The sequence below is a fragment of the Bos taurus genome, chromosome 24, assembly GCF_002263795.3.
Source record: "Bos taurus isolate L1 Dominette 01449 registration number 42190680 breed Hereford chromosome 24, ARS-UCD2.0, whole genome shotgun sequence".
Lineage (NCBI taxonomy): Eukaryota > Metazoa > Chordata > Mammalia > Artiodactyla > Bovidae > Bos > Bos taurus.
The window spans coordinates 35184362-35201303 of NC_037351.1; the positions used below are offsets into that span (position 1 = coordinate 35184362).

General features: G+C 40.7%; 1 protein-coding gene across 1 annotated transcript in view; it reads right to left on the bottom strand.

The window, feature by feature from the left end:
- Nucleotides 1-359: 359 nt before the first annotated feature.
- THOC1 (THO complex subunit 1) overlaps nucleotides 360-16942 on the bottom strand; it is a 38681-nt gene continuing 22098 nt past the window's right edge. Inside the window, exons 12-21 of the mRNA NM_001205480.2 lie at nucleotides 9562-9662; nucleotides 8142-8208; nucleotides 7894-7944; nucleotides 7736-7806; nucleotides 7286-7381; nucleotides 6669-6734; nucleotides 4911-4994; nucleotides 3747-3894; nucleotides 2948-3023; nucleotides 360-2468 (exon numbers count right to left, since the gene is read on the bottom strand). Of these exons, the coding sequence (NP_001192409.1) occupies nucleotides 2173-2468; nucleotides 2948-3023; nucleotides 3747-3894; nucleotides 4911-4994; nucleotides 6669-6734; nucleotides 7286-7381; nucleotides 7736-7806; nucleotides 7894-7944; nucleotides 8142-8208; nucleotides 9562-9662 (1056 nt within the window). The 3' untranslated portion in view covers nucleotides 360-2172. The remainder of the gene's footprint in view (nucleotides 2469-2947; nucleotides 3024-3746; nucleotides 3895-4910; nucleotides 4995-6668; nucleotides 6735-7285; nucleotides 7382-7735; nucleotides 7807-7893; nucleotides 7945-8141; nucleotides 8209-9561; nucleotides 9663-16942) is intronic.

Consider the following 16942-nt stretch of genomic DNA (forward strand, 5'->3'; position numbering starts at 1 on the left):
GATGTACTATGGTTTGTACATTGAACTTTGCTATGGTTTTGTAGTAATGAACCTTAAAATGTTGACAAGCTCCAGTTGCTTATTTTTAGAAAATGAGGATATTTAATAAAAAAAGAAAAAAGAGGGACTAACAGCTTTTGACCTCAAGTCTTTTGTCTGTTGGAGCTTGGCTGAAGTTCAGATATGTTTAATACTATTATAGTTTCTGCAGATGGTTAATTATGCTCTCAAGCATCTATCTGAAAATAGTATCTTCTTCACCTGCTAGCCTAATACTGTTTAAAAAGAAACACAAAGTTGTGATTGGATAATGAATGCAACCATGTTTATCAGATCTGTTCTTTGGCTCAGTTGGGTGTTTGGTTCTACTCTGTCAACTCCCAACTTCATGTCTATCTCAAAATTTAATACCAGTGATTTTTAGGAGAAATATCAAGAGTATGAGATACTGCAGTATATGGTAGATTTTAATACCCTCAAAATCATTTTTGTTTTATTGTGAGTGAAAGAATAGGATATCAGCTGTCTTATTTTCTGAGTTAGATATTTATAATAAAGTTGTAGGGATTATCATGAAATCTCTATCTTTGCTTATGCTGTTTTAAAAGGCTCTACAGAGCACAGCAGTGACAAAAAAATGGCCATTTTCCTCTCAAGTTTGAACAATGTAATATAATCTAAGAATAAGCATTTCAGGGAAACTTACCTGTAAATAGCTTCTTCAGCTAAGCTTTAATACTGGCAGTTAGTCCTCCTTTTGCCTTGGAGAGACTGCAGAACAGGAAAGGGAGGACGAGATCGTGCGAACTGTAGTGGTTCTTTTATCTATTGGTATGATGCTTGTGAAGTGTGAACTTTTTTATTCACTGTCTTATTTTGTTCTGAACAATTCTGAGGACAAAAATTTAGCAATTAGGATCCAGATTTTATGATTTGGAGGATGCTGTAGCTACTAGGTCAGGTTGGATTAGAACAAAGTTATAGGAGCCTTTGTGGGATTAGCATTTTAAATTGTAATCTCTTAACTGTCATTATGAAAAACTTGACTTCATTTTATTTGATCCAAAAAAGCATTATTCCAAAGATTTCTTGAAATGTAAGAAATTGGACTTTTATTAGTGTCTTTTAAACTGTTAAAGACTATTTTGCCTCACGTATAAGATCTTTGAAAAGGAGAATAAGGAAAAAAACCTTATGATTGTTGTGATTCCTGAGCGTGCCTTACGGGCTGTGCCCCGCCCCGCCCTGAGGCCCTTTTGATACCAGAGCTGTGCTGGAGCACTGCTGGACTGGCCAGCAAGGGAAGGCCCAGCAGGAGCACTTACAGCGTGACAGGCGCCCAGACCGCCCTCAGCATTTAAAACAGCGACGACCCAATCACAGGGCCTGAAGGGTAAGCTTATGTGGGAAGGGGAGAAGTGCGATCCGGTCCAGCCGTCGCTCCCCAGTGCTGTGCTGTGCGTAGGGTGCTTTCACACACATCTCACTGGAACTTCACAGCAATCCCTGAGGTACGTAGCCCTGTTTTAAGTGACTTGAGATGTAAGTTCTGTAAGGCTAAGAGAATTAGGTTTTATACTTCACCCCTTTTCTTTTAAGGTTGGGGGTTGGCACATTTTTCTGTAGTGGGCCAGATATTTTGATATGTTTTAAGCTTTGTAGGCCATAAGTCTTTGTTGCAACCATGTACCTTTGTAGCATGAAAGGAGCCCATAGGTAGGGAGGACTTAAGGATCAGTGTGGCTGTGCCATAAACACTTTACTTATAGAAAGAGGTGGCAGATAGACCACTGTTTGCTGATCCTCTGCTTTAAAGCATATCTGAGACTAGAGCAGTCATGCAGATTCAGAAAGTATTATTGTGGGATTCTCAATGAGTTAAATTCTGTAACTTCATGGCATGCAGGAAACACCATGCCCCTAAACATTGCTAACTGACTTACACATATATAATTAACAAAAATATTCTGGCCATTTCCCCAACTTCTCCCCCTAAACCCTGAGGTCAGTCATCAAGAGCCAATATGCATTCTGTTGTTCGTGGAGCACCAGCCAACTGTACAACTGTTATAAAAATGTTTATTGTTTACCAAAACCAGTGGACCTCTTATCAAATGCTGCTTGGTAACAAAACCTTATCACAGTTTTAATAATAATAATAAAAGAACAAAGCTAACTGTTTGTCTCATTGTCATTAGTTAGACTTTCTGCGAGGTCACTTAGCCCAGACTTGTTGAGCGCGTTGATCAGGTTCTCGGGTGTTGCGTGCACTCCCTCCTGGTCCTGCCAGGCCACAAGCAGCTGTTTGGCTCTCATCTTCATGTCTTCGCTGTCGCACTCGATCTGTCTAATTTCTGAGTCTTTCATTTCCAAGTAAGGAGCCAGGACTTTCCACTGTTCACCCAGTTTGTTGGCAAATACCTCTATTTGGTCCCCTGTTACAGGTTTGTCTCGCCGAACATCAGGACCTAGAAAACACAGGGAAGGTAATTACGAACCGAGTGCGAGGACACGTACGAGTCAAAGCCTGTAATGGGACACGGGGCCACTGGGACTTCAGGAAGCTTTATTTTAAAAGTAAAACAGTTCCTTTTTGTATTTCCCCTGGTTCAATTCTTATGATCATTAGGGATGTAAAACTAAAGCTGTTCCCTGTGTTATAATCATGAAGGCTTTGCCTGAAACCAGCGGCCCCCAATCTGAACCCCAAAAATTAAGAGGTATGAGGTGCATTCAAATGTAAGTGCTCCCCTTCCCAACACTTTATATTACTGTATAAAATGCACTACTGGAAAAGTTGTCAAGCAGTGCTTTAGATTCCTCACTATAAGAAACAGAGCTGAGATAAACAGTAGAAGTTGAGAAGTAGATCAAATAACGTACCTCTCAACAAAGAACCCCAATCTTTTCCAATTTTGTAAAATAGCCAAGAAAATTCAATTCTTACTTTCATTTTCCTTCAGTAAAGCATCATTGTCTTCCTCATCTTCATCCTCACCTGTTTTTATTTCTTCAGAAGGAGGCTACAATGAGTAAAAGGAATGTCTTAGGGTGCCAACTTCTAAAATCAGAGAAGTACGGGTAGTTTTGATCTTAAATAAGAGATTCTAGTTATGGGGCCCAGAACTTCCCCCCAAGAATGTTAAACATGAACGTCAGGTAAGGATCACAGTGGGACAGTGTTAACCTGGAGAAGGAAGGACGGGGACAACCAGAGGTTGGAAGGACCCCCTTCACCCCAGCCTGGGACGCAGGGAGCCACTAGGAAGCCTGCTGCGATGACTTGCACGTGCCCAGCACATACATGGTAACGACAATCTAGGGCAGATCAGGGACCAGCCATGTGCTTAACAACATGCTTCGAGTAACTGTTTGGTTGTTTGCATACAGTATAGTTATTACCATATTGTATTAAAAAGAGAACAGGGTAGGAAGACAGACCAAGTTGCCCACCCCCACCCCATGGGCCCTGCCTGTGATAGAATACATTGGTAAACAGGAAGAATAACCAAAGTATAACAACTTTATACAGCATGTGAAGTTACTTCATCAATTTATGTATTGATACTTCCTATAAATGTATACTCAAGGGCATTATTTCCTCATTCTAAAACAATGGGGTCTGTGGATCATATTTTTTCCACATGATGAAAGTGAAATTCAGCTCTTAGCTCAAACAGCAACAGCAGTTTTACAAAAGAAGAGAACACCAACTGAAGGATAAAACACTCATCACTCCTACTTACTGGTAATTCCTTGGCTAGCTTTATTACCATGTTTTCGAGGTATTCTGGCAAACTTTTAAACTGCTGGTTGGTTGGCTGGAAGAAGTGAGGGCTTCTCCGTGCTAACAGTCTTAGGGCTCTCCAACCATAATTTGAGTTGTTCACAGCCCTATAAAAAGAGACATCAATCTTGTGATTTATATAGTTATAATTTTTATATTCTTTTCTAGTTAATATACTTAGTTCACCAGATGAAACTACGCTCAGATCAGTAGCTGAAGGCACCATTCTTCTTACTCTGACCGGAGCCCTAGAGAACCTCTCGGCATGCAGTTCACTTACAAATAGAAACCAGCAGAGTCCGAAGGGGCAGGTTCATATGCAGCAAAAACATTTTAAAAGTTTACAGACATTTAAAGGTCAATTAGTAGGTGTCCAGGACTGGCCAGATGCTGTGTGTGCAGGACAGAAGCCATCTGCCTCACCACTTAGAAGCTACTCAGAGGCTCACTGCTCAGAGTTTCTCTCCTCACTGGCAGTGCTGCCTGCAACTGTGAGTTTCAGAATGTTTGATAAACCCAACAGATTTCACCATGCTTTTTAAAAAAGTTTATATAACATTTGAACTTTCATTTGCTCAATATCAACCTTGGTGGATAAAAAGTGACTCCAAAACTGAAAAGGACACAGCCAATAGCCTAGACCACGAACACCAAGACCAAGAACAGGATCTGCCAGATGCTCCCCTGTGGCAGTAACACGTATGGCAAGAGAAACCTCAGAGACCAGAGAGCATGTTCCAGAAATAGGTGAGCCACACAGAGTCCAGAGCACAGATCTGTTCCATTTAAGATTTTCCGCAAGTGATCTGGAAGCCCCCGTGAGGTCTTAGAGTAGCTCGTTATCAATGGCTGTGGGACATACCATGAACTGAAGGGGAACAGAGGAAAGAGGTGATAGACGGGTACTAAGGGGATCTCGCCACTCCTGACACAAAGCATCATTCTGAGTTGCTCGTTTGTCAAAATGGGAATGGTCATTGAAATCAGGACATGGGGTAACATGAAGCTGGCAGATAACCTCACCTAAGAAAACTACTACTTGTATCAAAGGTCTCCCTTAGTGTTCTGATATATATGCAGTGCTTAAGATGGAGGAAATCAGCTCATGAGAAACATCACTTACTTGTATTCACTTTCAACCATGTTTTCAGGGTCTGCCTGTTCAATGGCTTCTTCGAAGAATTCCTCCAAAGTTGGCATGTATTCCCTGGGTGTTAAAATAACTAGTGAAGATCATGTGTGTGCTTAATACTCATAAAATGGAGGCAATAAAGATTCTAGTATTAACCACACTGATTTAATTACAATTAGATTACTTAGGAACTCAGATTTTTAAGGAAGTGACACAAAACTAAACTTCTCAAAGGGGACAGTGGAGGGCAGTGTGGTGCCCCCTGATCCCCCCATCATATACAGTCTAGTCTGGAAGGGAACACACACAGCACTGTATACTGTCACGCACGGCAGTGCTGCTGCCACAGAGGGCAGCCCGGGGTTTGAGAGCACTTAAATTTGACCCGCAAGCAGGAGGTTTTCACATCCACATCCGTGGATAAATTTTTTTTGAAACCAGAACCAAAGTGAAATGATGATCAGACAACACAGTTCAACAACTGAGCTTAGTTTAGATTGTCACCATGGTGGCATGACTGACTTTTAATTGCATCTTTCCTGAATTTGTGTTTAGAAATAAAATTTGATACACGCAAGCAAGCAAGACCCAAGAATTTGATCAGATGACATATTTGATTAAAAGATGGGTCTCTCCACAAAGAGACTTAAATCTTGTCATGCTGAAACGACAAGTGGCTGTGTTTTTTTCTTTTTTAAAAAGGACATAACCTTTAAAAATTGTATAAAGATTTGATTTTCCATTTACAGTTATTACAAAACATTAACTATATTCTCTGTGTTGTACAAAATGGCTATAATTTCTTGTTGCTAGAAGATGTACTTGTTTTTTTCAAATTTGCCTGGTCCTTTCTTAGACTGTCATGTTCCTTTCAGTTGCGTATTCTACCTGTTGATTCTTAGTCATGGTAAATCGTTTTAGGTTTGGATGGTGAGCTTATCTTTAGAATCCCTGAGTGGATTAGGTAGACGATGCGATTTCCCCCTCCCCCTAGAAAAAGCTTTCTGCCATCAGCCTGGGAGTTTTCAGTTCGCCCTCTTAGCTTAGGCTGTTCCTTCACACTGCTGCCGGTAGTGTAAGTTTAAACTCTGAGGCCACATAACAGCAGAGATGGTTATAATTCCTCAGGGAATACCTTTTTCTTTTTGCCCACATCTCAGGTGGGAGTGGATAAGCTCCTTGCTTCCTGTGCCAGTGAGCAAGTCCCTCTTCCTTCCGCACTGCCCTTTTTTTACAGAGTGTGTTGAGGGCCTCAGCTTTACCCAAGGGCACTCAGTGACCAACCTGCAGGCCTGAAGCCTTACTTTCTGGCCTCTTGCTATAAAACCCACGTTCTTTGGTTCCCAAAGTGGGACTCAACCTGCACTGCTTCCAGCTGTAAGTAACTGAGCTGCAGTTCTTACTCTGATTTTTCGTTCTCCCTTCTTTTGTGAATCCTTCTTTCTTGTGATTTCTACAGTTATTTTATCAGCACCTCTAGGTGTTCTAGGGAAAGCTATGTTCTGCTGAGCTGAGTCGTGCCATCCAACCATTTCATCCTCTGTTGTCCCCTTCTCCTCCCGCCTTCAGTCTTTCTCAGCATCAGGGTCTTTTCCAGTGAGTCACTTCTTCACATCAGGTGGCCAAAGCCGAAGTCAACCACAATAAATTTTAAAATTTCTTTTGAGCTCTGCTTATAGCTGACAAAAAATTCTATGCTAGTTAACATCTGAGAAAAGCAACACTTCATATGAAACATTTTAAACTTGCCTTGTCTCTGATTTACAGGCTTCCATGTTGTCAGGACAGAGATTCCAAAGCCTTGTTAACTCATCACTACAAAACACACAAAAATAAATACGTTCTTTATGGACACCATTCTCCTATACATTAAAACTATAAAAACAGTTGGAGTAAACAGTGAATTTTGGGGTGGTGATGAGTTTTGATCATTACATTTTGGTATTTAGCAAATTTTCTATATGAGCATATATTTTATTAAGTAATAACAACCATTAACTTTTTTCTAAAATAATCAAATGCACTATAAAGCAAAGAACAGTTAACTGGAAGGCAGAAGAAATGAAAGGATTATAGTGCCCGGCAACAACCAGAAACGAGACGCATCAACCTGACAGCAAGTGGATTTTCTGACACGAAAATACAGCAGAACCTATAGCGGTGGATCTTGTAAGCCGGAGACCAAACGGCAGTTCTGTCTTGTGTGAACCCTAAGGGCTAATCAGGTGCAGTTTGCTTTAGTCATCTACGTACATACCAAACACAAGAAACTTGGAAAAACACAAAACGTGGAGAGTTCTTAGAGCAATATTTTCACTGTGTAAACGCTTCTGTGATGACCCCACTATGGAGCCAGGTTTACTTACTTGCCCATCAGAATTTTTTTGCTGGGCCCTTTGCCCAGGAAGTCCTCCGGCGCTGCTCTTTTCCGTACTGCTCTTGTGGGCTTGCTGTCTGATGTTCTGTGAAAACAATGGGATTTCAGATGGATGGCAGAGACGGAACAGGGTTAAACGTACAAGAAAATTTAGTTACTGTTTTCTTCCTAAAGTACATGGACGCTTCATATTATCACACTCCTCAGAGAGAAGACAAAAATGCCACACGAGGGGACAAACTACAAGATGTGGGTACACAGCAAGCATATTCCCCTCGATAATAACAGAAGTAAATCAAAGCAGTTGTATCTTTACAGAGTTCAGTTTATACTGTTACTTGAATACATTGACACAGGTATGGATGTCATGTAAAATAATCGTGTCAAGCTATATTCTGAAATGCCTTTCTCACACTGCTTGAGATGAGTATACACTTACCTTTCTTTCACAAAACTTGGGCAGCCTTCATTTTTCCATGAGTTCCAGTTTTCTTCAGTGTTTAATATATGCTGGGGAAAATAAATTACATTTCCATAATGAAGACTTTTGAGAGTTTACTGGGTGCTAAAAAGACTACGTAAATATAAAACACATACCTCTACCATCTTTGAAAATCTTTCTCCATCAGGGGGGTTTTCAGATAGTAGCTGTGATTAGAAAGAATATACTAAGCTTTCAACAACTTTCTGCATCATAGGAGTGGTTGTAGGCAGAGAACCAAGAAGTGTTTGTGGTCTTGTACCTGAGCTTAACTTTATCCTTATTTTCCTATTTGGGGCTGAAACAAAGAAAATTCTAAATTTTCATTTTGTTCAATCATGGGTTTGTTGCATGATGAACTTACTTGATAAACTGATTTTGTAGTATCTTCAATCCAGAGTGATTGCTCATCAGTTAAAACATAGTTTGAACTAGGAAACAAAGCAATAAAAGCATGGTTGAGTTTCAAGAATGTTTATTCAACTTAAAGGTTTATCTACTGTCTGAAACACAAAGCATGTAACAGAGAAGTCAACTGTGCTGTAAACAGTCAAAAATTACCAAAATGAGATCACAAATTGTAAGAGAAAATTCTTGTATTTTATTCTTTAGAAAGATGGTTGGAATTGAAGCCATTAAAATATATAATGGGGAATAAAACATTCAGTGAATCAAATCTGATTAACTATGAACAGAGCAATGACTGTTTTCTAGAATAGGTTCAATATGGCATAAAAGCCTCAGAGAAAATATTAACATACTCCTCTCCAAGACGCAAATAACTCATACTGTGTTCCTTTCAAACGCATTCTAAATGTAATAAATGAAACCCCCAAACCCTAGAGAAGGCTGAAGACAGACCCAGATTGTTAGCAGCTGCCATTGGTTCAGCTCTCACTGTACTAGGCTCCCTGTAGTTTACAGCCATCCAGTGAATACTGATAATGCCAGGATCTAAGAACGTCACAAACGTAACTCATTAAATTTTCAAAATGAGGAAATGTGCATATGTTAAACAGACTACAGGGGCTCAAAGCTTAGGTCTGAAGCTTAAATTCAAACCCAGGTCTGCCCCTCGTTTCTACTATGTCATACTACACCTCCGCAACAGACAAGGATAACAACACCTTTGAGTGCTCCCTATGTGTTACCTTAAAATCACAAGTCTGAAAGCTGAAGTGCGGCTAGTGAGTGAGGAAAGTGGGATTCCAAACCAGCAGGAAGAAAGCCACGTTCTTTACACAACTGACACAACACTGCCCTACACATTTCCATCTGGTCTCGAGGAGCTCTGCCTCAGGGACGCGTGGGCCAGAAGGATGGGGCTGCACTGCAGGAGGTATGGGACCGACAGCACAGGTCCTGAGCAGGTTTCCTGAAAAGCCCAGGAAACCACAACGCCTCTGTGCTTCAAAGATTTATTTAATTTTTTTCAGTCGTAATGTCCTAGACAGTCCCACACCTGGAGAAAAACCATTATTGGCTGAGTTAGCAAATGAGGTTGGGAGAAGTTGTGAGCGAGGTGAGGACTAGCTCCACCCACGACAACTGAGAACTCCGGGATGCCTGGCGCTCTCCAGGAAAGACACTGACAGCCTTTTCTCTAAAACGAATTCCTTAGTGTCTTGTATCTTACAAAAGCCCTTGATTATCTAGTTTTCAGGGATGTGAGCCTTACAAATAAAATGAGCCCAGTACATAAAAAAAAGTACATCAAATACATCAACAAGCAATCTTTCTCTTTGCTGCCGTTCATAAGCCATTTACTACCTATGTTAACTCACCTTTTGAATTTGACCTGCCCCTTGAGATACTGAAATAAAATGAGATACTGCAGCAGGATGTGTCGACGGAAGTTACTGTCACTCAGCTGTAAATCCATCAACTACTCAAAAAACAAGCACAACAGAGAACAGCACATTAAATTCAAACTCTGCCTAAAAGTACAGGAGATGTGCCTACAGAAATGGAAGATTTCAACTCAAAAACCATGCAGAGAACTCACTGTACGTGAGCCATTACCACACAAGCCCCAGGAGAGTGTAGCAAAGGCTTCGTTTAGAATTCTTAACCAGTTATGCCATGAGATTTATGTCAGTCGTTAACAATGTTCTATCTGTGGTCCTGAGGTCAGAACAAAAGGAGACACATAAAAAAGTAAAGGCAAGGAAGAATGACATATAAAGAAATAGTGGCCAAAGGAGGGTCCCCGTGGATAAACATGCCAAGAGATGCAGCTCTTTGTAGTCCTAAAAGTGCCCGCAGCAGGGTGGGTGCTCAATAACAAGAAAATGAGAAGACTCAGAAGTGAAGAATCACCCACGAATAAAATGGACTGTGGTATTTTAGAGAAAATCATCACACCTGTATTATCACACGATCTCCATGAGAAAGGACTTGAAGGTGATTTGAGGAAGCTCTTCAACAACACTGCCACCTAGTGGTCGCCCTGTAGGATGACCTCAGAGATGAAGGCATCTGATCAGTCCCTGGAGGCGCAGGGCAAGCTGCTGCTCTCTGTCCGTCCTCCCCTGCAGTTCCCGCCTCACTTTTACCCTGCTCATGACAGACCTCCTACACACCTGCCCATGCTGTTCTGCCCCTGAGACCTAAAGCAACAGTGGGAGGTTGCCGTCTTCTACAGGAATAACCAGTGAGTCTCCTGACATCCCCTGGAACCTGTCTCCAGCTCCAGGTCCCAAGTTCCTTGGGCGATGCTTCCACCTACTAACCCAGCAGCTGGGCTACACCCTCTCCAGGCGAAGCCACTCTGAGCTAAAGATGAGAACAGTCACTAGCTGGGGCCTGGGGCAGGTGTGCAGAAGGTCATTCACGTGAGCAGATGAAGCGCAGGCACTGCCGGCAGGGGACAGACAGAGCAAAAGAACAGCCATCCCGGGGGACCTGGTCACGCGGCGGCCAACAGTCATTAGCCATATTACTCACCAGCCACTTCTCCAGGGCCGGCTCTTGTTCAAGCAAACCCCATGTCTCTTCTGTTATCATATTAACCGTCCCTAACCAGGAAGCTGAATGGCGTGCTCGCAGCATTCCCTTCCTCCAGTGCTGGATGACTCTATCTCCTCCACCTGGGCTCTCAGTTCCGACCTCAACTCCACTGACCGTCACCTCCCCCTCCGCTTGGTCCCCCACTACCACGGCCCCACCGGGCCTGGCCGTCACTCACAGACGCCCAGCTCTGAAATCTTTACTCACGAGCTCCTATCCAGGAGGTCTGCCACTCAACTGCCCAATGTACTTAATATTTGGACTTTATTGAGAACTTATGTTCCTTGAACCCTTACTTTCTGCATATCTCTAAGTCTCACCCCGTTTTCACTCTAACCCTATTGTAGTCTAGGTCAGGAAACGTTTCCTTAGAGCGCCAGAGAGTAAATACTTTAGGCTATGTGAGCCAAAAGGCATGTGATGGATAGTATGCAGGTACTTAATGTAAACATGTAAATGTTAAAAAACAAGCAGGAAGTGGGCCAGATGTGGCCTGTGAGCTGCAGTCAAGGGACCCCTGCTCTAGCCCACATGGTCTAGCTCTTCAATCACCATCTTGCCAACTTCTCTGACACCCTCGTCCCATACTTCTGTCACATCTACCAGGCAAAAGGGCAACCTGGATCAAACCAACTGTTGGTCACCTTCTCTATCCTGATAAACACTGAGGCTCCCCATCGAGGCTGCAGGTAGAACTGCTTCAAAGAAAATACAGATCTCACAGCCATGCAGATGGAGCCACCGCTATGCTGCTGTCTCCAGTTTAGAAGTCTCCCTGATCTCTACTCAGCACCTTCACCCTGCAAGGCTTCTCCACGGCGACTATTTCTTGCCCTGCACTTAGCAGAATACTACTTGCTACCCAGCCCTCTCGCTCTCAGTGCATAACCACCTCTACCTTAAACGAGGAGGAAAAACTCACTAACTGGATGTTTCCACTGCACCCACATCCTCGTCTGCCTCGATCCTCTGCCACAACATCACCACTGAAGCTGATCCTTCTGTCTGGATGTCCCATCAGTAACTACCCTGGTGCTTGTCTTCAACCCTTTTTTCTTTCCCACTGAGCACTTAATAACTTCTCTCAAAAAGATCCCACAGCCTCACCTTCTCCTCCCTGAAGAGCAAAGCTTCTTGAAAGAACTGGCTACATTCAGTGCTCCCATCCAGTCCTCCCATCCAGCCCTCAGCCTGCCACAACCCATGGGGCACTGCGTCACCAACCCACAGGAAATGTTTTCGTCAAGATCACCAATGACTGACTTGTTACATCCAGTGAACACTCTTCATAGTCCTCATCCTGCCTGATATACTCGGCTTCCATGAAGTCACATCTTTCTAGTTTTCCTCCAATTCTCAATCTTCTTCCTCTCCTTTCTTCCTTCTCTCTCAAGTGCTGATTTTCTTTAGGATTTGGTTTGATGCATTGTTCTCCTTCTAGTCTACACTCTTTTTAAATTACCACATATAAGCTGTTAACCAAACTATATACCAGATCTATACTTTCATCTTGCTCAGCTCCAGATCTGTGTCCTCAAGAAGCTACTTCACACCTCATCTGAATGTCCCACTGACAATCGATCAGATTTTCCGTCCAAAATCACACACACCAATTTCCCCCAACAAAGCCTACTTTTCTCCAGTGTTGGCTAATTCACGGGGAGGCTCCACCATTTACCTATTTGCCTAAACTACTCCAGGAAGACTTCCTGGAAAAAGCAGCAACCATGAACCACAGGAGCAAACCTAAAGTTGGGGCACATATATATGAGAAGTAAGACATAGGAGGAACAAAGACCGAGGCAAGACCCTGAGGAGTTCAGTCTGGAACCCCTGGCTTGAAGAAACAGGCACTGTTTACGAACTTTTCATCTACCTTGAGCTTTAAAAAAATCATCTTTTCCACATTTACTTTTTACGTTGGATGATACTTTTTTTAAAAAATAAAAACAACAGATTGAAAACAGGAGTCAACAAGACATTGAATCAGATGGAAAAGACTAGTTTGATCATTTAAACTAACTGCTTCACACTATCCTTAAGAAAACAAGGCCTCAACAAGTTAAAATGATCCCTCAAGGTCACACAGCAGTTAGTAAGAGGTAAAACTGAAACACTCAATTGTATTCTTTCTTCCACAATATACACTTTCTGGTTCTACTTTTCTTCAGTTATTTTAGAATGACACATTTACATGATGCAATGGGTCAAATATTTTTGTGTTGTCTTTGTTTTGTGAATAAAGGGCCGTTTATTGTCCTTAGTTTTTATTGCACCTCTTAGGCTCAGGCCTCAGCCTTTCTGATTATTATCCTAAACCTAAAAAGGCTCAGGCCACTCTTAGCTATCCTTATGTGCCTTTCTGTCAATAAATGGTACACATAAAAAATATCCCTTTCTGCACATTTGAAAATTTTGGTAATAAGAAAATTAAAAAGCAAAACAGTACCCCTTGTAAAACTAAACTGAAATATGAAATCTTCCATTTCTGTTACTTTAATACAAAATACTTAAAAATATCTTTGCTAGAAAACAAAATATTAAGAGCATTTTCTTTGATCAAATTCTTAACTAATTTGTCAGATTAACAAATTAGATATTAACTAACATATCAGATCAAAATACCTAATTTTCAAATTATGGCGTATTTCTTAAAATTCAAAAAGGCACAGTTAAGTAATACAACATTCATGTCTCAAGATCCAGTTGCATATCAAATCCTAACGTTCTTACTTGTTCCACATTTGTTAAAGAAACAGAGTATCATCGAACTGTTGATGCCCCTCTAGACGCTCCTTTCACTCTGGCAAGCACTGCCATGTATCTGGTGTTGGTGATTCTAACACATGTACTATTATAGATACAACGTATCAATAAATATCAAGGTGTTTTGCATGTTTTCAAACCACACTACATGCATTTACTCTGCAAAAAGCTGTTTCATACATTATTTTTGACATGTACAGCTTAATACATGGAGCTCTAGTTCAGGGGTTGGCAAATTTCTGTTAAAGGTCAGCCTGTAAATTCTCTTAGGCTTTGTGGCTGTACCATCTTCACCATGACTACTTCTCTGTTGTCGCTGGGCAGAAGCAGCACAGACAACACGTTAAGAAATGAGTGTAGCTGGGAGTCAGAAATGCGCATTTATAGCAACATGCAGTGAGCAATGTGCTCCCCTGTTCCAAGTCATCCATTTTCGGTGCTTTATAAACTCAACGGGAAAAAATTTACCACAGTTTACCACCCACCCAGTCTTTTACTTATGAACATTTGGTAATTCCCACATTTTCACTCACAGACACATAAATTACAATCAATGTGAGTCTTTGTGTGATTCTCTAGGGCCCACTTCTTAAAAAGAAGTTTTCACTTTGCTCTTTGTTATAAAATTGCTCTGCAAAGTGGCTGTTTTCAATTTATACTCATGCATTGGAGAAGAAAAGGGCGACCCACTCCGGTGTTCTTGCCTGGAGAATCCCAGGGATGGCGGAGCCTGATGGGCTGCCGTCTATGGGGTCGCACAGAGTTGGACACGACTAACACGACTTAGCAGGAGCAGCAGCAGTGGTGTGTGCACTAGCTCTCTGTTCCCCACAGTTCTGTCAATATATTTTTTGTTAGGATATTTAAATTTTGCCAATTTGTTGTGTGAAGTGATTATCTCATCATTTAAGTTTCTTTAGCTACTACAGATGTTTATCATCCTTTCTAAGCTCATTGGACCTCCCTGGTGGCTCAGACGGTAAAGCGTCTGCCTACAGTGCAGGAGACCTGGGTTCGATCGCTGGGTCAGGAATATCCTCTGGAGAAGGAAATGGCAACCCACTCCAGTACTCTTGCCTGGAGAATCCCATGGATGGAGGAGCATAGTAGGCTGCAGTTCATGGGGTTGCAAAGAGTCGGACACGACCGAGCGACTTGACTTCACTTCACAGCTCATTAGCTACGCAGGTTCCTGTATCTGTAAGTTACTTGTTCATACCATCTTTCCAGTTTTCCATGTGGCTGTGTTTTTGTCAAAGGAATACTCAGGATAGTCACCTTTCTTGGTTCTGGAGGTGGTGAACACCTTCTCCTAATTCTGGCTTGTCTTTTCATGCTGTCTAGGTCTGGTTCTTTTTCCTTCTTTATACCTGTACTGATACTTACTCTCTGTTGTAATTATTAGACCTTTATAGGTCTTAATATCTGTCTGACAGGGCAACTGTTCCCACCTTCTTCTAAATTTTCCTAGTCACTCTTGGCGTTTGCTTTTCCATAAAAGTATTAAGATCAACTATTCAAGTTCCTTTAAAGAGCCTGTTTGGATTTGATTCAAAACACACTGGATTTATGGACATATTTGGAGAGGAGCAGCACTGGGTCTTCCTATCTATAAATGTCATCAGACCTCTTCATTTTTATCATTTTCTCCATGAAGATCTCTCCCAGGTATTAGTGTTCACTGCTGTTTTAAACGTTTTGTTAACAGGAACACTATTGATGTTTTCCTTTTGTAACTTTGCTTAATCTTCCTCAACTGAAACAAGTCTGTTGGTTCTCTCAGATTTTCTTTGTAGACAATTCTATCGCCTTCAAATACAGACAGTGCAGTCTTTTCTTACCGAGGCATACAACTCTCATTTCTTTTCTGTTTTCTCTTACTGAAATGACTAGGTCCTCCATTACAGCACTGAGCAGAAGTATGGTTGGTAGACATCCATGTCTTGTTCTTAAAATTACTGAGAATTCTTTTGAATTCCCTTCTCATTTGTTTTTGTAATAAGCACTAGTTATTATTTAGTCTTTATTTTTAAAAAATAACTAGTTGATTTATTAGTTTTTACAATATATTTTTATCTCTATTCATAAGTGAAATTGATATATACATTTTTTTTCTTGTCTGTCGTTATCGTGATTTCATTTAAAAGTTACATTAATCTTATATAAGATTAGGTTGCTTTTCCTTTATTCCGTGAGGTACTGATATCTACTTAAAAAAATTGAGGCCTGATGTAATTTGAAAGGTGTCACTTTGGTTACTATTTCCTTGTTCTATGTTTATTCTGGGTTTTAATTTCTTTGTGAATCCATTGTGGCAATTAATTATTCTATGAAATTACTATTTCATTAGATCTAAAAATACAGCAGTTCAGAATATAGTTTCTTACACATTTTATTGTCTCTTGACTTCCAATTACTCCTATTTTTATTGCTAACAATGTTTATTGGTACCTTTTTATTTTTTCCTTGGTCAGGCTTGTTCTATGAGAACTGTTACAAAAATTCTTTTTATAAAATTTTTCTTTTCAAGCTTTTGGTTTTGCTATGTTCTATAGCTTCTTATACTTCATTAATTTGTGCTATTATCTACTTCTCTCAAGGCTTATTCTGTATCTTTTTCAGCTTATTAAATTCTTAGTCGTTCGTTCTTAAATTTTTCATTAGTGCAATATTTTTCAATATTTCAAGTAATATTTTTACCTCTCACTTTGTGACCCACACACATGACATAAAATACTTCCAGTCTGCTGTATAACAATGTATTTATAAAAAATTTAGAATTTCCATTGTGATTTCCTCTTTAATTCCTGGAGAATGCTTTTCATGTTTCCATACATTCACATCTTTTAAAACTATCCTTTTCATAGTTCTAATTTAATTGCCCCATGGCCAGAGAATGTGTGTATTCTGCACAACAGGAAATCTCTGAAATACGCTGAGACGTCCTTTATGACCTAGTACACAAATTTTGTGAACACTGCATGTGTACTCAAAACATTATCTATACTTGTGTACAAGTTTCCACATATACATCAGGATTATTTTTTTTATTATGCAAACCTATCATATACCTGTTAATCTTGGTCTGCCTGAACCATCGGGTTCTCAAGTTCATTATTGCTAAAATCTTCCATCTACCTACTAATCTTTAGTTTGCTCAACCCATCAGTTTTTGATGAAGGCACTTAAAATATCCCACTATAACTGTGGACCTGCCAATTTCTCATATTGTTTGAAGTTTTTCCTGATATATTTTGAGGGTATATTATTAAGTGCAGGTAAGTGTATGATATCTTCTTCGTGGCTCATTCCTTTAATATGCATTCCTTCATCCTGCTGCTGCTAAGTCACTTCAGTCGTGTCCGACTCTGTGCGACCCCATAGACGGCA